Genomic DNA, 22,679 nt, shown 5'->3' on the forward strand with positions numbered 1-22,679 from the left:
CAGAGCTGATTGGTTATTCCTTCCAATTATGGGTGAGAGATGTGATTGGGCTTTAAGTACTTCCATGTTGACTGGTACTTACATTGTGCAAGGTACATGCTTGGGAGCTTTGGTTGCACCTGGTTTACACTGCGATTCCGGCTCTGAGCTTGGGCCAGCAAGAGCTTTGAGATACCTGGCTATCGCTTTGCCGAGCCAGCTTTTCTTTATGGCAACCGTTTCCTTGGAATGCTTGCTTGAGTTTCCAAAGCCATTTGGTGAGTGCTCCACAAGTTGATTGGTAATGGAACACACCTCAGGATACAGAAATATCTTACTATAATTCACCAAATGTCCGTCTGTCTGTCTGTCTGTCTGTCTGTCCGTCCGTCCGTTCCCAGGTACAGCAAAAACGGTTGAACCGATCGCAACGATATTTTGGGTGGGTATTCCTGGGACCCCCTGGAGTAAAATAGCTTATTTTGTTTTTCAAATTTCTTCAATTTTCCAGTTTTTCCAAACACGATGGAATAATATTTACCGATATGAACAGTGATGTGGCTTTTATTGAAATTCTACAAATACTGTGTTTAGATTTTGATGAGGATTACGAACCTGCCACGAATGCAGAAGTGGACAGATGACGACAATGCACGGGTTTGATAATATCCCATTACAACCGTCATTCAATCGTAATGTTAAATCGTTAAACGTTAATCGTGTTAATCATTTTGTTAAAGTATCAATTGAATGAATAATGAATGAATGATCGTTTTAAGGCCATTTTCCCCGCTAGAGCAGGGGTTAGCCTTGCGGGCCCCATGACAATCATGGTTCCCTGTTTGAGGCAAATGTTTTTATGGCCGGATGCCCTTCGTGACGCCAACTCTTGGTCACGCTCTTCGATGCGCAGGGATACGGTGTACCTATTCTAAACCAGGGTACACACCGGGAAAGTATCAATTGATGATTGGAACTGAGTGAATACAATTACGATTTTGAATTTGTAATTGTATTCACCCAACCATATGGTACTTCACATCAGGATTTAAATATTTGTTTATGTCACGAATGTTGTTAAAAGTTTATTTTTTCTATTAATGTTATTTAATTTGTGGTTGGAGTTATGCTGTTTGGAATGAAAAAAGAGATATCGAGTTCAAGTGAATGACGGACTGCCATGACGGTTTATACTTTCTAAACGTGAAATTTGCGGATCGCCATATGCAGATTCGTCATTGACTGGGTATGGAATAAACGTACCCGTTTGTTTGCCAATGGGTACGTTTTTCATGGAAGTCCTTCACGAACTCGCTGTCCATGTCTGACGTGCGACTGAAGGTGCTACAGGAATTTGGAATTTATTGGTTTCATGATTTAGCATTCACCGTTTCTGCATTGTCTGTTTGCTTCTGGCCTCCCACCCGTGCGTAGCACGGGTACCATGTCTGACGTGCGACTGAAGGTGCTACAGGAATTTGGAATTTATTGGTTTCATGATTTAGCATTCACCGTTTCTGCATTGTCTGTTTGCTTCTGGCCTCCCACCCGTGCGTAGCACGGGTACCTCACTAGTGACAATAATTTAACAAACTATGTCAACTATTTTATTGAGATTCTGAGAGGCTGCCACTGAGCACATAGCACATTTAAATGCTTTAAAACCCTGAATTATCCAAGCCAGCTTTACCGGTAAAATAACGTTACAGTAAAAGTTAATACCAGTACCAAGGGTGTGTTCAGTTACTAAGTCGCTCAATTACTACGTTGTTCAGTTACTAAGTTTATTGTTCTAAGTTGTTCAGTTACTATGTTTCTTCCTCTAAGTTGTTCAGTTACTAAGTTTCTTGCTCTAAGTTGTTCAGTTACAAAGTTTCTTGCTCCAAGTTGTTCAGTTACAAAGTTTCTTGCTCCAAGTTGTTCAGTTACAAAGTTTCTTGCTCCAAGTTGTTCAGTTACAAAGTTTATTGCTCTAAGTTGTTCGGTTACTAAGTTTCTTGCTCTAAGTTGTTAGGTTACTGAGTTTATTGCTCTAAGTTGTTCGGTTACCGAGTTTCTTGCTCTAAGTTGTTAGGTTACTGAGTTTCTTGTAGACTAATTTGTTCAGTTACTGAGTTGCTCAGTTACTGAGTTTCTTGCTCTAGGTTGTTTAGTTAGTAAGTTGTTCAGTTACCAAGTTTCTTGCTTTAAGTTGTTAGGTTACTGGGTTTCTTGCAGACTAATTTGTTCAGTTACTGAGTTGTTCAGTTACTAAGTTTCTTGCTCGAAGTTGTTCATTTACTAAGTTTATTGTTCGAAGTTGTTCAGTTACTAAGTTTCTTGCTCTAAGTTGTTCAGTTACTAAGTTTATTGCTCCAAGTTGTTCGGTTAATGAGTTTCTTGCTCTAAGTTGTTAGGTTACTGAGTTTCTTGTAGACTAATTTGTTCAGTTACTGAGTTGTTCAGTTACTAAGTTTCTTGCTCTAAGTTGTTCAGTTACTAAGTTTATTGCTCTAAGTTGTTCGGTTACTAGGTTTCTTGCTCTAAGTTGTTCGGTTAATGAGTTTCTTGCTCTAAGTTGTTAGGTTACTGAGTTTCTTGTAGACTAATTTGTTCAGTTACTGAGTTGTTCAGTTACTGAGTTTTTTGCTCTAGGTTGTTTAGTTAGTAAGTTGTTCAGTTCCTGGGTTTCTTGGAGACCAAGTTGTTCAGTTACCAAGTTTATTGCTTTAAGTTGTTAGGTTACTGGGTTTCTTGCAGACTAATTTGTTCAGTTACTGAGTTGTTCAGTTACTACGTTTCTTGCTCTAAGTTGTTCAGTTACTAAGTTTATTGTTCTAAGTTGTTCAGTTACTAAGTTTCTTGCTCTAAGTTGTTCAGTTACTAAGTTTCTTGCTCTAAGTTGTTCAGTTACACAGTTTCTTGCTCCAAATTGTTCAGTTACAAAGTTTATTGCTCTAAGTTGTTCAGTTACTAAGTTTATTGCTCTAAAAGTTTCTTGCTCTAAGTTGTTCGGTGAAATGAGTTTCTTGCTCTAAGTTGTTAGATTACTGAGTTTGTTGTAGACTAATTTGTTCAGTTACTGAGTTGTTCAGTTACTACGTTTCTTGCTCTAAGTTGTTCAGTTACTAAGTTTATTGTTCTAAGTTGTTCAGTTACTAAGTTTCTTGCTCTAAGTTGTTCAGTTACTAAGTTTCTTGCTCTAAGTTGTTCAGTTACACAGTTTCTTGCTCCAAATTGTTCAGTTACAAAGTTTATTGCTCTAAGTTGTTCAGTTACTAAGTTTATTGCTCTAAAAGTTTCTTGCTCTAAGTTGTTCGGTGAAATGAGTTTCTTGCTCTAAGTTGTTAGGTTACTGAGTTTGTTGTAGACTAATTTGTTCAGTTACTGAGTTGTTCAGTTACTGAGTTTCTTGCTCTAGGTTGTTTAGTTAGTAAGTTGTTCAGTTCCTGGGTTTCTTGGAGACCAAGTTGTTCAGTTACCAAGTTTCTTGCTCTAAGTTGTTAGGTTACTGAGTTTCTTGCAGACTAAGTTGTTCAGTTAGAGTTTCTTGCTCTAAGTTGTTTAGTTATCAAGTTTCTTGCTCCAAATTGTTAGGTTACTGAGTTTCTTGCAGACTAAGTTGCTCAGTTACTGAGTTTCTTGGCTCTATGTTGTTTAGTTAGCAAGTTGTTCAGTTCCTGGGTTTCTTGTAGACCTAGTTGTGCAGTTACAAAGTTGCTTGCTCTAAGTTGTTAGGTTACTGAGTTTCTTGTAGACTAAGTTGTTCAGTCACTACGTTGTTAAGTTACTGAGTTTATTGGTCTAAGTTGTTCAGTTACTAACTTGTTCAGTTAATGAGTTTCTAGCTTGTCAATTGGCTTAAGCATTCAAGCAAGCACCCCATTCAAACTGTTGATAAGGAACGGCTGGCTTGGCAAGAGATAGCTAGCTTTTTGGTAACTGAACATACCCCGGCTATGCAGGTACATTTCCTTCCTCTCAAATGGATAAGGGGATAATTGAGTTTTCCAAGTTCGTACTTTAACCATTAGCCCAATACCTGTCCAGGTATCACTCCGTATCTATATCTCTACATTTCCACAATACAATCCAGAAATTTGACAAGACATAAACATTTTCGTGACAAAGTTCATGTGGAAACCTTAAGTGGCTGTTTCGTAGTGCCTGAACAGCACAACCCACAGCAGCATGCACCACACAGCACCACCGACAACAGCATGCACCGCACCAGCACCACCCACAACAGCATGCACCGCACGGCACCACCCACAACAGCATGCACCGCACGGCACCACCCACAACAGCATGCACCGCACAGCAGCATGCACCGCACCAGCACCACCCACAACAGCATGCACCGCACGGCACCATGCACCACATGGCACCACCCACAGCAGCATGCACCGCACGGCACCACCCACAACAGCATGCACCGCACGGCACCACCCACAACAGCATGCACCGCACGGCACCACCCACAACAGCATGCACCGCACGGCACCATCCACAACAGCATGCACCGCACAGCAGCATGCACCGCACAGCACCACCCACAGTAGCATGCACCACCCACAGCAGCATGCACCACATGGCACCACCCACAGGAGCATGCACCGCACAGCACCACCCACAACAGCATGCACCGCACCAGCACCACCCACAACAGCATGCACCGCACGGCACCACCCACAACAGCATGCACCGCACCAGCACCACCCACAACAGCATGCACCGCACAGCACCACCCACAACAGCATGCACCACCCACAACAGCATGCACCGCACCAGCACCACCCACAACAGCATGCACGGCACCATGCACAGCACCACCCACAACAGCATGCACCGCACGGCACCATGCACAGCAGCATGCACCGCACAGCACCACCCACAGTAGCATGCACCGCACAGCACCACCCACAGCAGCATGCACCGCACAGCACAGCACCACCCACAGTAGCATGCACCGCACAGCACAGCACCACCCACAACAGCATGCACCGCATTGAGCAGCGTACCTGGTGTACTCTCTCAGGCCTTTAACGAACCACACGGAGGTCGTGAATCCCCTGTGTATCTGGAGAAACATGGTGTCGACACCTGGAACCTTCACACCGCGAGCTGCGTACCCGAGCGAGGTTCGTTACCTCCTCAACTTTTGCACCACGTTTCGTACAAATCCGTCCACAGCTTTTTGATATCGCCTGTATTCACAGACAGACACAGACAACAGGGGTGAAAGCAACCTTTTCCTCCCGTCAGTTCTTATGAATTAATTAATTTACTAACAGCATGAATTGCCTGGATGTCATGGATTGGGTCGGGTTTAAAAAATGTGTTCAGGGTGTGTCACAACAATACTGTTCGCTCGGTTGGTACCTTCCATTTTAAATATTTTTTTACTGCATCCAAATGATTTATCAAACATTAGGAGAGATCATTTAGTACTTCGTATTAATCGTCAAATCCAATGTCCTCGAAGATTAATATTAACTTTAATTATAAAAAAAAATATCGAAAGGGCGATGTAAAAATAATGTACGGAAATATATATTTTTAATGGCAACACTTCCAGATAATAAAATGAATAGACTCCTTCAGCGACGATTTATCGGAAAATTGTTGGCTTTGTCGGAAAAAAGTAATTATATTCACCATCCTGAGAGAACGAATCAGAGAAATAAATAAATAAGACGGGCGATAATAAATGCTTAGGCTAATTGTATAATATATCTCAAATAATGAGGAGAATTAATAATTTTATTTTAAAATAGTGGAGAATAGTATTGTTCGGTGAAAATAGTTTGCAGATTAAAGAAAAGACACAGAGAATGAACGTGACGTCACTGGAATGACGTAACGAATGAATAATGAGTCTGTCGAGGGAACACGGACATTCGGATTGATCGACGCGACGAACCTGAAATGGTGAGTCCAGCGGGTTGGTGGGTTACCTGTCCGGCAGGTACGTCAGTGAGTCGACGAGTGAGAGTAAAACGTCGGGACAGTTCGAGTAGGTGCAAAGCACATAAAGGTGTTTGGGGGAAGAAAGGAAAGGCTGCAGTTTGTTGATGGTTGTGTGTTGGGTACGACGGTGAGAAATTAAATGGAATGTGTGATTAGAAGTTATTTCAAAGGATTTATGAATAAAAATGATTGAAATGAAAAGACTGAGGTAAAAAGGAATAAATTAACAGGTCAGTTGGAGGAGTGAAGAGATGAGATGGGGTTGGGGGAGATGTAAGATGAGGAGTGGGGGGAAGAGATGAGATGGGGTTGGGGGAGATGTAAGATGAGGAGTGGGGGGAAGAGATGAGATGGGGTTGGGGGAGATGTAAGATGAGGAGTGGGGGGAAGAGATGAGACGGGGTGGGGGAGATGTAAGATGAGGAGTGGGGGGAAGAGATGAGACGGGTTGGGGGAGATGTAAGATGAGGAGTGGGGGGAAGAGATGAGATGGGGTGGGGGAGATGTAAGATGAGGAGTGGGGGGAAGAGATGAGACGGGGTGGGGGAGATGTAAGATGAGGAGTGGGGGGAAGAGATGAGATGGGGTGGGGGAGATGTAAGATGAGGAGTGGGGGGAAGAGATGAGATGGGGTGGGGGAGATGTAAGATGAGGAGTGGAGGGAAGAGATGAGACGGGTTGGGGGAGATGTAAGATGAGGAGTGGGGGGAAGAGATGAGATGGGTTGGGGGAGATGTAAGATGAGGGGTGGGGGAAGAGATTAGGGGTGGGGGAAGAGATTAGGGGTGGGGGAAGAGATGAGGGGTGGGGGAAGAGATGAGTGGTGGGGAAGAACGGCCAATGTTTGTAACTCGGTTTCACCTTAAGACGTTCAGGTGACTACATCGTGATTCTTGTGGTTATCATCTTGCCATCTTGCCTTGTGGTTATCATCTTGCCTTGTGGTTATCATCTTGCCTTGTGGTTATCATCTTGCCTTGTGGTTATCATCTTGCCATGTGGTTATCATCTTGCCTTGTGGTTATCATCTTGCCTTGTGGTTATCATCTTGCCATCTTGCCTTGTGTTTATCATCTTGCCTTGTGGTTATCATCTTGCCATAGTTTAACATTTACCGTACCCACACAGGGGACAGCAGCTAAGTTTGTGATCCAGTGAACCTTTCATCCTGATCGTATCTGCTATTTGGAGTAAAAATCCACCGACAGTGAAATTGCATCAATCTAACTCCCCCTTTAGACTTAGAGTTTCTCCATTACAGTGCCGTTTTCGGCCTTTTGGTGTTTCAATGTCATTTATTACCTCCGCCACCTCAAGTGGACGGAGGTTATGTTTTCGCCCCTGCCTGTTTGTTTGTCTCTTTGCGTGCAGGATATCTCAAAAGGTTATGGACGGCTTCGGATGAAACTTGGTGGTTGGGTGGGCAGGTTGTTTCGGGTGGGCAGGTTGGGTGTGTGACACAGACAAAATGATTCGATTTTGGTGAAGATTCGAATCCGGAAACGATGATTTTCTTTTTTTCTAAGTGATTCTTCACCATTGATAGATGGGGCCAAAAGCGATAAATAACATGATATTTAAAAAAGTTATGGACGAGTTATGACTAAACTTGGGGGATGAGTTGGTTCGGTGACCAGAACAAGCCGATTCGATTTTGGTTCAGGTCTGGATCCAGATCCGGCCGATCAGTGGGATACAAAACGTGAACAGTTCAACGTGGCGGAGGAATGCCCTCGACCGAGTACCATTCTCGTGGGCGATTATGATATCGTGGGCGATATGAAGAATGCAGTGGAAACTCGAGACTGATAATACAGGCTCTGCTATGGTGGTGGAAATTTTTACATTTTGAATTTATTTATTTATTTTCCCCTATTTCGTTTCCACAGCCATGTGGCCTGGTCACATGTCACCTCAACAGGGCAAATAAATTGGTGTGCAAGGGGCCCTGCCGAGGCTTTGTTGAAAGCTTGACAATGGATTCTCCCAGGAAAGTTGCATTTTCTTAACTCTTGTTTGGGGGAAAAAACGATTTGTTATTTGTTTTGGGACCTTTACAACCAGAGGTTGTTCAAAATGACATTTCCCAAATTTATTTCTCGCTCTATTTCTCAAGAAACTGCAACTATGCCTGCCTTAACTCGCACCATTCGTTGACGTTGGTTAGGCCTGACGAAGTTTGGGCAGGAATCTGTAAAATAAAAAATAAAAAATTCAGGGTGCCCGCGATAACTCACCTGCTCATCGAAGATAGACATTTTTTCGTTTTTGACATCCACCAACTGATGCTGGGGAAACGTGACACCCCGTTTAACGTGCATCCGAAGAACGGCGCATCTTGTGGTGCATCACCCTGCCTATGAAGCACCAATCCGAGAGGTCGGGAGTCGAACCGTCCCTCGTACGGACGTTGAACTGGGCGTCCCGCCAAGCATGAGTTGGTGGACGTTAGAGATCCCACGGTGTCCTTCGTGAAGAATAGGATAGCTATCGTGGACACCCTGAAACAAATCCCTGCGGTAACTACTGCTGGGAAGGCAATGGCAAACCCAGGAGTTTGGATTCAAACCCAGGCTGGACAACTCAGATGCGAGTGTGCGTAACTCTAGGATATCCCGCCAGCCCCAATGTTGGACAAAACAGGCGTTTGTCAATGGTTAGGTGTTTTCCAGATCACAATTGATTATTTTTGATAATGTGTAAAGCACCCTTAGACTCCCACAAATATCCCACACCCTATGGATATTCGTGCATGGCTGGACTTTCAGAAATAAGCCATAGTAGTAGGGGCATAAGCAACGCCACCAATAATTAATGGCCGCTTGCTTTTCTTCCACCAATTATCAACCCCATTTTTGGGGAAGAATGTTCTCACATCACATGTCAAAAAGTTTAGTGTCGGCCGAATCCCCTGCACTAGGAATGAAGGAATGAATGCAGACATTAGGAATAGGTCAGGATTCAAACCCCTGCGAGACAGCTCAGAGGAGAGTGTTCATACGTCGAGGCCATCTTGGGAGCCTCCGCAGATCCCCAGTGGGGATCAAACCCAGCTCAGGAGCGAGCACACAGATCGGCCTTGCTCTGGCTGAGGGTGAAGATGGCTGCGCGGCTCTAACCAGCTTTCAGCTGGATTGCCATCCTGGAATGTGGTCCAGCTCGTTTATCATTGAACGTGTTCGTACAGCATGCCGAGACTCCTCCGACTCCTTCACACTCTTGCTTCAGCTTCAACGCTATAATCTGACGTCACAGACGAGGCATTAACCCAGGCCGAGATACGACCAAACACTGACGTTAGTCGTGCATCAGTGTGTACCTTATCAATTTGATTGTATGGTGACCTTTGCTCCCACCCCGATGGCGGGCTGGTTTGTAACACCTGTCACGGTTTCATGCCATTTCGCAGCTCTCCTGCCGGAATGCATGCTGGTACAACGACCGCGTTCTGTTCTCGGTCGGCCTGGCCACTTTGGCTCAAGCTGTCCCCAAAATAATATTTCGCTTGACGAATGAGGGAGCTGAGCTTGGCGCAGCAGCCGCAAGTGGACAGAAATGTGTTGAAGGCATCCTGAAAATTTCACTCGGATGTCTCCTTTGCTTTTCCTTTCCAACCATTACAGATCCATTTCATTGTGCTGTTCAGCCGGCAGGGAAAGCTCCGCTTGCAGAAATGGTACGTGGCGCTTGCCGAGAGGGACAGGAAGAAAACAGTCCGCGAGATAACCACCATGGTTCTGGCGCGGAAGCAGAGGACGAGTAACTTTTTGGATTGGCGGGAACTGAAGCTCGTTTACAAGAGGTATGGAGGTTTAAGTGTAATCTGGCTGTTTTGGCTTGTCGTGTGTGTGTGTGTCGTTGGTTGTTATCTTTAAATGCGGGTTTCAGAAGGTGGAACGGAGCTCTCCCAGGTCTCGATGTATCCACCTTCGTGTAGGAGTGTGTGCACTTATAGTGTGCGATAAAAGTTGAATTTTCTTTCTCCAACCTGGCCTACCCTTTCCCTCCTCCACCATTCCTTTCCTCTCCTCATCTCCTGGTCTCTTCCAACAGATACGCAAGTTTGTTTTTTTGCTGTGGTGTGGAATGCCAGGACAATGAGCTTATAATCCTGGAGCTAATTCACCGCTACGTTGAGCTTCTCGACCAGTACTTTGGAAATGTAAAACCTCTTGCGCATCTACACCTGCACATAATAACCACCAGTAATCCAACATTCTTTGATTTCTTCTTTCTCATCCAATCGCTTTAGTGATTTCTCCATTGAGTTCCTGTGGTGCGATTTTGGCCAAAGCTCCGCAATCGGGTTAGTCATTGTTAACGGCCCGCGCCGCAGTTCGCTCGCTCGGCGCAACCAATCAAATTACACTGCGGCACGGGCGGGGTAGGGTGGAGCTTAAAATTTTTTAAAAACTAAATTTTTATTTTTGAAAGTCTTACCCCCTTAATCTGTTCCATATAATATAGAAACACTGTATAAAAAGTTTGAGCACTAAATTATTATGTTTAGGGGTAGCTCAAGGGCCTCAAAGATTATGAAAATTATAAAAATTCAACGAATTACGAGTATATCAGACTATATCTTAATTTATTTTAAACAACACACTTGAACACAGTATTTATTTTTGAACACGTTAATAGTGAATTCTTTGTTCAGTTTCTGACAGAGTTCATAGTATCAGTCTGACAATGTCCAGCAAACCCCAAATTTATTATTTTCATGGCATCCCGGACAGTGTATGTTTTCTGCTATCAGGGTACATTCTGCGATGGTCCTCGACAACTTGCAGCAGGAATTGCAGCTGAGTTTCATCGCGGGTTATCAACCCACTGTACTCCTGAATGAGTGCCACTCCACGTTCAGCGTAGTCATTGACAACTTTTAGAGAGTTGACTGTTTCTGCAGCCTGCTTGTAGTCGTCTCTGTCATCCCACAAGTCCGGATCAACCGCGAGAAATCCATCCGGAAGTTCCATCATTCGCAGAAGTTTCATTGACCTTGCTGTGACGAAATCTTCCAAGTTCTTGTCCTTGAATGAATCAAGAGCAACAGTGATTCGCTTGGAATGATCCTGATCTTGGTCTTCTTCATTCTTCATGGCACTCACCATCAGTCTCTTGGTTGACGAACTGACCCGACTGTCGAAGAAAGCCTAGCTAACAAGTTCCTGTGACAAGTACCACACGTGATTGGAAAACTTGCGTGATGTTGACTTTGAGATGGCTGGATGGATTGATGAGTATTCAAGCAGTGACTTCAGCAGCAGCAGGTCACTGTAAGGAGCACCTGATGCTTGAGGTGCAGAGATCCAGGCTGTCAGGTAGACACGTACTGTGAATACACACACATCACGTAATCCTCTCTTTTCTGCAGGAGTCAGTTTGAATTGAGCCTTGAACATCCAGATCTTGAGACAGTATATTACTTTGGACATCCAGCGGGCGTGGTGCATTGCTCCGGGTGACATGAATCGCACTCCTCTGGCAGGAGCAGCACCGAGAAAGACAATCACAAGTTCCAAGAATTCTTTATAATCATCTCTCGGCTGACTCTGTTCAAGATGCTTGTTGGCATAATCGATAGTGCCTTGCTTTATGTCTTCCACTAGACTTGCCACGTCATCAGCTGCAATCCCTGGTTCATACTTGGCCGTGTCTATGAATCCCCAGTATTCCTGGAAGCGTTTGAAGAGTGGAACCTCGGGAGAAGATTTGGCTCCCAATCCCATACACACTTGGAACACTGCACCAATTATCAATTCCATAATGTGATGCCTGCAAGCTAGTGACAAGAGCTCCTTCTCAAGCTTCTGCTCTAGGAGGACACAGGCACCAGCGATCCGACCAGTGTTTGAGCTGGTCGTGTCAAAATACATAGCTCGGATGCTGTCAGCTATGCCCCAGTCTTCAATGGCTCCAAAGACAGCAGCAGCATGAGCCTCGCCTGTTCCAGATGGAAGCTTGGCAACTGTGAGTAGCTGAGAAACTCCTTTCCCTGAAACCAATACTGGCAGGCGATCAACCTTCTCTTTTCCAATTAGATCAAGGATCAGTTTGCCGTCCCAGTGAACAACAAGGGGAACGTTACCCTGAAACTCCGCCTTTATATTTGCAGATCTCTGGACTCGGTGTTGTACTCTTTGTCGGCGAATTGAGTCTCTGTTTAGAGCAAGTTCATCAATGTTCTGTCCCAAGCTTTTGGCAGTTTCTGCTATAACAAAAACGGCTTTGCGGTCTGACACTTTTGTGCGATCTAGAGCGGCTGCGAGTTCTTCAGTAACGACAGTTTTTCGCCCCCTCTTTCTTTTTTGTGTCTGAAATGTGATGCCTCCAGCAGCTCCCTCACTTGCATTGTCCCCAGTTTCCATCTTTTCACTATCTTCTGCTGAGCTGTTTTCAGATTCAGAACCAGATGAAATCAGTTCAGCTGTAGAAGCTGCTAACTGTTTCATTTGCTCCATTCACTGTCGCCTGGCAAGCATTTCCTCCTCTCTTTTGGACGCCGTTTTCTCCTTCGCAGCAAGCTTTACATCTACTCCAGCCAGCGACCCCCTTCTTCCCTTTTCTCACTGGGCTAACAAGAAATCCTTGTCTTCTTCTAATACTGACGTATTGGTCAGAGCATCAGCATGAGCGACATCAAAAAGGTCTTCAAGCCTGGAAACAAAAGCCGACTCTCTCGCGAGTTGAGTTGGTGACGTTCGCGCTTTGTTCTTTTTCAGAAGACGCCATTCTTCAAATGTCTGCTCAAGCTTGGTTTGGCAGTTTTGATGAGCTCTCATCGGGATTCTAGCTTTCTTCCAAAAGTTAGCTATTTCCGTGATGGTAACATCCGACGATTGTCTTACGGTCTCCTTCAGATCGAGATGGTGATGCAGGAAGAATCCAAGAGCCATACGCAATGATGGCAACTTGCTGCCACTTAATTCAGTCACAGAGTCGCCAAGGAGATACAACTTGGTTTGAGATCTTGTTGCTTTTTCCACAGATGACATTTTCAATCAGATATGAATCTGAAAGAAGTAGAACATAGCATTAAGAAATTAAGAATCAAGAAAATTCAAACAGTTCTATTAATAACTGAGCAGTGAGCACAATGCCTCAAGCAATAACACAAACATACTGCTGCAACAGTGTTGCAGCTGTTGCTTAGTCAGCATAGTCAGTCCATTGAGTCCAAACAGTAAACAAGTCTGAACATGTCTGGAATATAAATTCATGGAAAATTTGCATTATCAATTTATCAGAAAAACAATGGGATTCGGATGATTGGTTGGATAATAGATATGAACCAGTTGAACCACAATGATTATGCTTCTATAATCTGTGATAATATTATACCATGTTTATACACCCATTGTGTCTGTGATTCTCTGCAAAACCTGTGATAACTTCGTTTTTATTTTCAAATAGTGTTCTGTGATACACCTATGTACAGTGTTTACTTTTAGATACTATGGTGATAAGCGTTCCCAGGTCAGCGCTACATCTCATTTTAGCATTTATTGTCTAGCAGACTCTAGCTCAACGAACATTTTACTCTTTTATTATAACAGATATTGTGTATGTACAATGTACATATTACTACTGTAATTATTTATTTAATGGAGCACAGAGTTTTATAATTTAAAGGTTTTATCTGTGTTCCCAGGAATTAATTTTACCACAATGATTGCATGTTGTGTGTATGATGATAGGAGAGAGTGTCAATTTACTTAGTAGTTAAAATTGGGTTCTTAATTTATCAACAGAATTAATCTATTATCAGTAGTATGCGAAATAAAAGGGCGGCCGCAGCTTTGGGGTATCAGAAACTTTACCATCATTGAGCTACCCCTAAATATTGTTCAATTGTGCTCATATTTTGCCTGAATTTCTATTTCATATATAGGAACAAATTGAGAGGGTAAGAAGATCATATTTCAAAAGTTTAAAAATAAGCTCCACCCTGGGGCGGGGGTGTTTCCTTGCGTCCCGGAAGGCGCTGGTACTTAGGTCATAGGACGGATAGGCCTAATACCCTACCCAGCGCTGACCGGGCGTGACGTCATACCCTCAGGATCGGCGACGGCCAGTATAAAGGACAAGGGGGTTAACCCCCCTTGGCAAGGGGAGCGCCGTCGTCCCAGATCCGTAACAATTGGACATAACAAGGGGAGCGCCAACAGCCTCGCACCAGATTGTGACTCATTGACAATGTGACATCCTCTTGTCACTAATGCATATTTGGCTGAAACTTCACCAACAACCTCACACTAAGCAACGATTCACGAAACAAACCAACCACTTGAACTGTATTCATCTGAATACCGATTGTCATATCCTTAAAATGATATTAGAAACTGGAATTTGACACGAATGCCTCCATCCACGTTAGATGTCAACCTGCTGTTACGTTTGATCTTCATTAAAGGTCACGAGAAAGAGAGACAGGTAAATAGAAGAGAGAACATCAGAGGTTTCCAGCCTGAGTTATGGTCTGCAAAATGATTTTCAGAGGGCACGTTACCTTTGACCTGTTCAATCCAAAATTGAATCGGTTCATTTTTGTATTGCAATCCACAATTGTTTCAAGTATGGTTGAAATCTCTTGAGTGGTTCATAAGTTATTGCAGGAACACAGATTTTCAATGAAATGGCAGTTGAAGTTTTGAACCCAAAATTTTACGGTTCGGCTTTGTATTACAGTTGGTCAAAAAACAGTGATGCCAAATTTGGTCAAAACCCCTTCAGTCATCCGCAAGTTATTGTGTTAACGAAAATCTGCTACTTTCACATATGCTGAAGGTCACAACCTTTTGACCATTTCAACCCAAAATCGAATCTTTTCATCGTTGCATCTTAATACACCTTTGTACCTAGATTGGTAAAAAAAATCCCTTCAGTGGTTCACAACTTATCGCGGCAACAAAAACTGATCACATTGACGCACGGACGGACAACCCAAAAACATAATGGCTGCGGCGGCGAAGGCATAATTATGGTGAGGGAGACGGGGAATGGGTAAAGGAGCAACTGCTGCGCTGTCATTCGTGTATATTGTAATTGATTCATCCACCATCCATAATGTTAGGCCAATCAACAAAGGTACTGATGTCCAAAGAGTAATTTGAAAACAATTAATTATTTACTTGCCCATCAACCCACTTGATCAGTAGATTACTATTTTAGAGGAAAGGAGGAAGAGGTGGGGGGCTAGGGGATTTAGGTTGAGAAAACATATTCCAGTGGAGATTGAAGATAATATTACTTATATGTGCACAAAATATCTATAGTGAACCAGAAAAAAAACCTCGTCCTGACTGTGTTGGTCATGACATCAGAAAAACGAGAACGGCACTCGGTAGAGCGCATCTCTCCGCCAAGCTGAACAGTTTATGTTTTGTATCCCAATTATAGGCCGGATCTGGATTCGGACCTGAACCAAAATCGAATCGGCTTCTTCTTGTCACCGAACCAACTCGTCCACCTAGTTTAGCCATAACTCATCCATAACTTTTTGAAATGTCACTCTTTTTGCCCGATCTCTCAATGGTGAAGAATCACTTAAGAAATAAATAAAAATTCTCGTATCAGAATCCATATTCAGATCTTCACCAAAATCGAATCGATTCTTCCTTGTCACACACTCAACCTCTCCACCAAGTTTTGTCCAAATCCGTCCATAAATTTTTGAGATATCCTGCTATATGTCGGTTTTAGCCCTTTCACTCAATAGTGAAGAATCACTTTAAAAATTCTCGGATACAGATCCGGATCTGGATCTTCACCAAAATCTAATCATTTCATCCTTGTCACATACTCAACCTCCAAATCCATCCACAACGTTTTGAGATACCTTGTTCACAGACAGACATGGGTGGAAACATAACCTCCATACACCTTCGGTGGTGGAGGTAAAGAAAATAATTTCAATAAGTAGTTTGTTGGTAAAAGGAGGAAAATTTGCAAATTGATACACGCCTAACACTTCTAATGTACAACGGATTTTGGAATATCGCGTACATAAGCCACGTTACCGAGATGGTTGCGATGGCAACACAATTCACCCAATCAGAGCGGTGATCTAACCAGGTTGAGATAATGCCATGAGGAATAGATATCTGCAATATGAAAGCTAAATGTTCACGGTTTTTGAAATATCACGGACACATGCCAAGTTACCGAGATAGTTGCCATGGCAACACAATTCAGCCAATCACAGCAGTGATATAACCAGGTTGAGATAATGTTATGAGGAATAGATATCTGCAATATGAAAGCTAAATGTTCAACCGGAACTGGCTTCACAAAAGCGAGGTTTCACCATCTTGGATCTGAGGGATCGCTGGGTCGCTCCTGGGAGATCGGCTGTCTCCGTGGCACAGGCCTGTTTGAGAGAACTGATCACAGCTAAACAACAACACAGAATGGACCAGAGAATAACAGAACAAGGAGAACTTGGGGAAAAAGGGGGGAAATACAAACAGCAGGGTAGAGGAAAAAAATAGAGGGACCTGCGGAAGAATTATATCAAGAGGATGAGGACGATACATGGGGTAGGTCCAACTAGCTGAGGCAGACACGCAAGATCAAAATAATCAAACAGGCATGCAAAGGTCGTGGCAATACGCACACAATACAAACAATCGATGGCAACAGGGACAAAATCCACAACGATTTCGACCTTTGGAATCGGGTCACTCGGAAAAGAAACAAAGCTGCCACTGCCAGAAAACACCTGGTACTTGCGATGAATGTAAACTTTTAAGGATACTCGAGACATTTCCAAAAAGTATTAAATGATGCAAACTCAAAGCTGATAGTTGCTGTACCCTCATTTGTTGATTACATTTGAACACCTTGTAACAGGAAGTAGTTGTAAATATTAAGGAACACCTTGTAACAGGAAGTAGTTGTTTAAGGAGCTTTTAATTGAATGTATACTCAGTCTTGTTTATTAGTTGACAGTCATTTTCTATTCAAGGTCATGTCGACTCAAAATATATTTGCGCATTTAGAATAATTGGTTTGTTTCTCACTAATGTATAGGGAAATGGCGAGTTTCAAAATGTCTCTGGCTTTCAGGTTTGCGAGTTGGACATAATCTTTAATTTCGAGAAGGCTTACTTCATTTTGGACGAGTTTCTGATCGGAGGGGAAGTGCAAGAGACGTCTAAAAAACGTGCCCTGAAAGCCATCGAAGACAGCGATTTCTTACAGGAGGTACGAGTTTTCTTCAAGCACACCGTGCTGCTTCCGGGGAGGGTCGGCTGTGCACGTTGATATAATATTCCTGTAACAATCTAAGTTGATCCATAACGTGGCGGTACAAGCCTGACGAGCCCGACACATGATCTTGCATCATATTTGTCATGTCCGCGGTTGTAAATAAATGCACATGTGGCCACCCATTAATTTTGCTCTTAACCCTCCATTAGTGCAGTGGGGTAACTGTTACGGGATCCTCCCCCTACCTCTGGTCTCGGTAGACCTCCGAACCCCGAGAGGGTCCCCGGCAGAAAGATGTGTTATCCTTGGTTGAAATCAAGCAAATAATGAAACCCTCAATGGAACCAGCAAATGAAACAGTCAAATCAATAATGCAACCACACCAGGTTATGAACAAACAATAATATATTAGAAATCACACAAAAAAGAGCCATACAACAATGGGGGAAATATCAAGCCCCTTAACCCCAAACTCACGGCACCTCCCCAATGTCTCTGCACCCCTCCAAGGCGAAGTCCCAATGTCTCTGTGCGCTCCCGCGATCGGGCAGTCAAGGCCCGATCAAAGTAAATTGAGGCGTAGGCGATCGAGGCGACCCCGAGGTCACGTTGTTCAGCACCCAGCAATACAGCGGTGGAAAGGAACCTCACAAAGACGCACTCCGACGTACAACTTTTGCGGTTCAATCCGCGAGCCTCCGTATACTTCTCAAGTGCCCTTTCTTGCACAGCAGTCCCCGGCAAACCACCGGGGAATAATGCCCAGCCGACACGACCAAAACCGGTTCACTGCAGGTTGCTCGCGTGGCGAAGATGGCGTACGGCTCTCACGCGAACCCGGGCTTTGAGGCCAGGATCCTCCAGAACCTCAATGAGGATACCCGACGACACAGGCTTCACGCACTCCGGCGATATCTCTTATCGCCCGAACTTCCTTTCAAGGACGCAAAGTTCACTCGCACTGTACGTCAACCGCTTGGTCCGGAGCCTCAACAACCACGTCTCTTCACAATCTCCTACCGCCTCTTCTTACTCGCTCCACCTCTTCCGGTCACGATCCGGATTTCCGGCCACATTTTACCAGGAGCGCTTTTAAATCTTTTAACTATAATAACCCTTTCCCTTCAACCACAATCACCAGAATACTTCGAACCAACAACAACAATCATTAGGGCCGAATCCGTAACAGTAACTCAAGCCCATAACGAATGTCACAAACAATGTCCAAAGCCCCGCCCCGCCACACAAAGTGTCCAAATCCGGGAGGAAACATTTACCGAACGTTCCAAACCAATAGCTGTTAAAATCTGGTCTTGCTTTGCCTCCGACTATGAAGCGTTCAAAGCCTCGCTCATTAGGTTTACACACCCAACCGGATCTGGCCATCGATGCCGACTAACCGCTGCCACTCAGGAACCCTTCGCAGGTTAAACTCTTTGGTGAAAGCAGGAAGTAAAAAACAAGAAAGTCGCTGAAAATGCTCAAGCGCTCGTGTGCTATTTATTGTTTTGAATGCACTATTGGTTTACACCACTCTGTGCTTGCCACAAAACCATATATCTGTTTTTTTCCATCAATTTCTTGAATGCCATGCTGATTATTAAAGGGTGGCGGTAACCAATTTGTGATTTCTCATCCCAGTCTGCTCCACAAATGCAATGATTGGGGCACATTTTGTTTTGCCTCTTGGTGCAAATAATGAAGCTTCTGTGCACTTCCCTTCCTCATCAACCAGGAGACCGAAGAACCAAAGACCATGCTGGAGGAGCTTGGCCTTGCCTAGTGGACTTCGTTACAGAGGGACGGTTGGCGGTGACATTCCACACAGGCAGAGGGGTTGGACCAATTTGGATTTGGGATCGAATTGATTTTGAACGCGTCGTGCACTCGGTGAAACTAGGATGTTCCATTTTGTGTCGGGTGAACTTGTGGCGTGCTCGTGAATACTCACTTGAACATGACCAATTTATTTTTTAAACGCAGGTGCACGTCTTGGCTTGGTTTCAGAGCCTATGCAAACATGCAGGTGGAACTTTTCAGATTCCTTGATTTATATTTAAAATTGCATTCAAGTGCTGCATGCTTGCCGTTTGACCGTCATTTCACTTTTGATTTGGAATGCTAACATTTCGAACGCCCTTGGTGCAGCGACTGCCCGATTTAAAGTGCCTTCTTAAGAGTAAAGCGGCTTGAAACGAGAATGGGTAGGGAGCAGAGGAGAATAAGCTCCTCGTGCCGTGCGGAGCAGCACGTGCAGTGATGGGAATGTGTACAGAGTTGCGACTTGAGCAGTCATGTACAGGATGCACAATAAAATGAGGGTTTATTTTGAAATGACTGTAAACAAGTCTATGCTGCCATGATATTTACAAGTTGACTACTGCTGCAAACTTTACACAGATCAAGGTTTAATGTACAACATTCGTGTTCAACTTCCCGGAATCGGATGAAGTTTTGAGTGCTCACGCCACCCCGGCCTCCATGAACTTACTCATGCCCGTCCTGTTGATTCTCATCCATCGCCATTTTGCATTAGTTTTTGTCCTCGTCTCGTCTGCCTTCTTCCAGCAACGTATCAATAGGACTGCTAGAACACACGTGCACACAATAAGTAAGTGTAAATGTTATGCAAATTTGATCAGCAAATCTAACCTGGCCTAGGAAAAAGATTGAGTGCCCCACAATTGACAGGCACTGTCTGTAGATGACATTCTCATTGGGTAAGACGGCTCAACCATTGCAAGCAGAGATGTGGCCCCTGAATGGCCTCTCTTGTGCTGTTAACTAGTGCTTAGACCTGATAAACTTTATTAACTTGCTAGACTTAAAAACAACCCACAGCAAAACATTCTTTGTACCAAAGTGCAATCGGTGCCAAATCGTCTGCCATGTCCAATGCTTTGAAGCCGTTTATTGTCCCCCGTCGCACCGCGGAGCGAAAGGGGGACGATGGTTTTCCCCTGTGTCCGTCCGTCCATCCGTGTGTGCGTGTGGGCGTGTGTGCGTGCGTAAGCGAAGGACTGCATTCGAATTTGGTGTGTGGGCGCAACCCACGTCAAAATCCAAGATGGCCGCCGCCATGTATGTCTGATGCCATGTATGTCTGAACCTTGTGAGCGAAATATCTCGAAAAATAAGCGAAGTACCAACTTCTAATCTGGTGTGTGGGTGTATCTAGGCACAAGCAAGAAGGCTGTTTAAAATTGGGTCGCCACGTCAAAATCCAAGATGGCCACCGCCATGTATGTCTGAACCTTGTGAGATGAATATCTTGAAAAATAAGCGAAGTACCAACTTCTAATTTGGTGTGTGGGTGTATCTCGGCATAAGGAAGAACGCTATTGAAAATTGGGTCGCCACGTCAAAATCCAAGATGGCCGCCGCCATGTATGTCTGAACCTTGTGAGATGAATATCTTGAAAAATAAGCGAAGTACCAACTTCTAATCTAGTGTGTGGGTGTATCTCGGCATAAGGAAGAACGCTATTGAAAATTGGGTCGCCACGTCAAAATCCAAGATGGCCGCCACCATATATATGTCTGAACCTTGTGAGCGAAATATCTTGAAAAATAAGCGAAGTACCAACTTCTAATATGGTGTGTCGGTGTATCTAGGCACAAGGAAGAACGCCATTGAAAATTGGGTCGCCACGTCAAAATCCAAGATGGCCGCCACCATATATATATGTCTGAACCTTGTGAGTGAAATATCTTGAAAAATAAGCGAAGTTCCAACTTCTAATCTGGTGTGTGGGTGTAGCTCGGCATAAGTAAGAACGCTATTGAAAATTGGGTCGCCACGTCAAAATCCAAGATGGCCGCCACCATATATATGTCTGAACCTTGTGAGTGAAATATCTTGAAAAATAAGCGAAGTTCCAACTTCTAATCTGGTGTGTGGGTGTAGCTCGGCATAAGGAAGAACGCTATTGAAAATTGGGTCGCCACGTCAAAATTCAAGATGGCCGCCACCATATATATGTCTGAACCTTGTGAGCGAAATATCTTGAAAAATAAGCGAAGTACCCAACTTCTAATCTGGTGTGTGGGTGTATCTAGGCACAAGCAAGAACGCTGTTTAAAATTGGGTAGCCACGTCAAAATCCAAGATGGCCGCCACCATATATATGTCTGAACCTTGTGAGATGAATATCTTGAAAAATAAGCGAAGTACCAACTTCTAATCTGGTGTGTGGGTGTATCTAGGCACAAGCAAGAACGCTGTTTAAAATTGGGTCGCCACGTCAAAATTCAAGATGGCCGCCACCATATATATGTCTGAACCTTGTGAGCGAAATATCTTGAAAAATAAGCGAAGTACCCAACTTCTAATCTGGTGTGTGGGTGTATCTAGGCACAAGCAAGAACGCTGTTTAAAATTGGGTCGCCACGTCAAAATTCAAGATGGCCGCCACCATATATATGTCTGAACCTTGTGAGCGAAATATCTTGAAAAATAAGCGAAGTACCCAACTTCTAATCTGGTGTGTGGGTGTATCTAGGCACAAGCAAGAACGCTGTTTAAAATTGGGTAGCCACGTCAAAATCCAAGATGGCCACCACCATATATATGTCTGAACCTTGTGAGATGAATATCTTGAAAAATAAGCGAAGTACCAACTTCTAATCTGGTGTGTGGGTGTAGCTCGGCATAAGGAAGAACGCTATTGAAAATTGGGTCGCCACGTCAAAATCCAAGATGGCCGCCACCATATATATGTCTGAACCTTGTGAGCGAAATATCTTGAAAAATAAGCAAAGTACCCAACTTCTAATATGGTGTGTCGGTGTATCTAGGCACAAGGAAGAACGCCATTGAAAATTGGGTCGCCACGTCAAAATCCAAGATGGCCGCCACCATATATATGTCTGAACCTTGTGAGCGAAATATCTTGAAAAATAAGCGAAGTTCCAACTTCTAATCTGGTGTGTGGGTGTATCTAGGCACAAGCAAGAACGCTGTTTAAAATTGGGTAGCCACGTCAAAATCCAAGATGGCCGCCACCATATATATGTCTGAACCTTGTGAGATGAATATCTTGAAAAATAAGCGAAGTACCAACTTCTAATCTGGTGTGTGGGTGTAGCTCGGCATAAGGAAGAACGCTATTGAAAATTGGGTCGCCACGTCAAAATCCAAGATGGCCGCCTCCATGTATGTCTGAACCTTGTGAGCAAAATATCATATCATAGCATGTTTTCTGCGTCTTCCACTTTGTCAACTCATCACTTCCCCGACGGGGGACCGAGGCGTAACGCTTGTTTGTTTTAAGGTTCCTCAAATCATTATTTTAACGAGAAGCATCCATGCCGACAGGAGCCACCAGGGGGAGGGGTAGATAATGTTATTGTCCGATTATTAATTCCATAGCAGAGTACCCACCCTACAGGCGACCTTGTTCCAAGCATGCAACATGTTCTTCCGACACATCCCTCTATTTTGGGCGGTGTATGGGCAGCAGAGCGCTGGCTCAACTGCTCCCAAAAAGAAAGTTAACCCGGGTTATGTAAATGAAGTGAAAATGTGCATACTGCTTATG

At 44.0% G+C, this 22,679-nt stretch overlaps 3 protein-coding genes across 8 annotated transcripts in view; 1 reads left to right on the forward strand and 2 right to left on the reverse strand.

Moving 5' to 3' along the window:
* Positions 1-22,679, reverse strand: part of DHRS12 (dehydrogenase/reductase 12) — a 275,332-nt gene that overhangs the window by 17,654 nt on the left and 234,999 nt on the right. For 2 of the 4 annotated variants that reach the window (XM_078777893.1, XM_068117373.2), the window contains exons 1-2: positions 19,631-19,720; positions 4,980-5,165 (exon numbers count right to left, since the gene is read on the reverse strand). The exons of 1 other annotated variant lie outside the window; for it this stretch is intronic. In XM_078777893.1, coding sequence (XP_078634019.1) covers positions 4,980-5,050 — 71 coding nt within the window. In that variant the 5' untranslated portion in view covers positions 5,051-5,165; positions 19,631-19,720. Of the gene's footprint in view, positions 1-4,979; positions 5,166-5,250; positions 5,447-19,630; positions 19,721-22,679 lie in introns of those variants that run through there. One more of the 4 variants, XM_068117372.2, reaches the window with a different exon arrangement.
* Positions 5,784-19,473, forward strand: LOC137427692 (AP-1 complex subunit sigma-3). Of its 2 annotated transcripts, none has more exons than XM_068117361.2 (5): positions 5,784-5,889; positions 9,552-9,730; positions 9,982-10,090; positions 16,996-17,133; positions 18,875-19,473. In XM_068117361.2, exons 1-5 carry the CDS (start codon positions 5,887-5,889, stop codon positions 18,920-18,922), a joined length of 477 nt encoding a protein of 158 aa, XP_067973462.1. In that variant the 5' UTR covers positions 5,784-5,886; the 3' UTR covers positions 18,923-19,473. The 2 variants fall into 2 exon arrangements, with proteins under 2 accessions (XP_067973462.1, XP_067973461.2); XM_068117360.2 differs by lacking the exon at positions 5,784-5,889 and adding an exon at positions 9,185-9,360.
* Positions 19,446-22,679, reverse strand: part of ZRSR2 (zinc finger CCCH-type, RNA binding motif and serine/arginine rich 2) — a 39,568-nt gene continuing 36,334 nt past the window's right edge. Inside the window, exon 12 of one of the 2 annotated variants that reach the window (XM_068117359.2) lies at positions 19,446-19,723. In XM_068117359.2, coding sequence (XP_067973460.1) covers positions 19,672-19,723 — 52 coding nt within the window. In that variant the 3' untranslated portion in view covers positions 19,446-19,671. Of the gene's footprint in view, positions 19,727-22,679 lie in introns of both variants that reach the window. The other variant, XM_068117358.2, reaches the window with a different exon arrangement.

The sequence above is a fragment of the Myxine glutinosa genome, chromosome 5 (genome assembly GCF_964187855.1).
Source record: "Myxine glutinosa chromosome 5, kmMyxGlut1.1, whole genome shotgun sequence".
In the NCBI taxonomy this organism is placed as follows: Eukaryota; Metazoa; Chordata; class Myxini; order Myxiniformes; family Myxinidae; genus Myxine; species Myxine glutinosa.

Bases quoted from the DNA above. Each gene is read 5' to 3' on its own strand.
- LOC137427692 (XM_068117360.2), top strand. From the start codon at position 9,265: ATGGTGACCTTTGCTCCCACCCCGATGGCGGGCTGGTTTGTAACACCT. The intron at 9,731-9,981 runs GTATGGAGGTTT...CTCTTCCAACAG, and splicing joins CTGAAGCTCGTTTACAAGAG to ATACGCAAGTTTGTTTTTTT. The intron at 17,134-18,874 runs GTACGAGTTTTC...CTCATCAACCAG, and splicing joins ACAGCGATTTCTTACAGGAG to GAGACCGAAGAACCAAAGAC.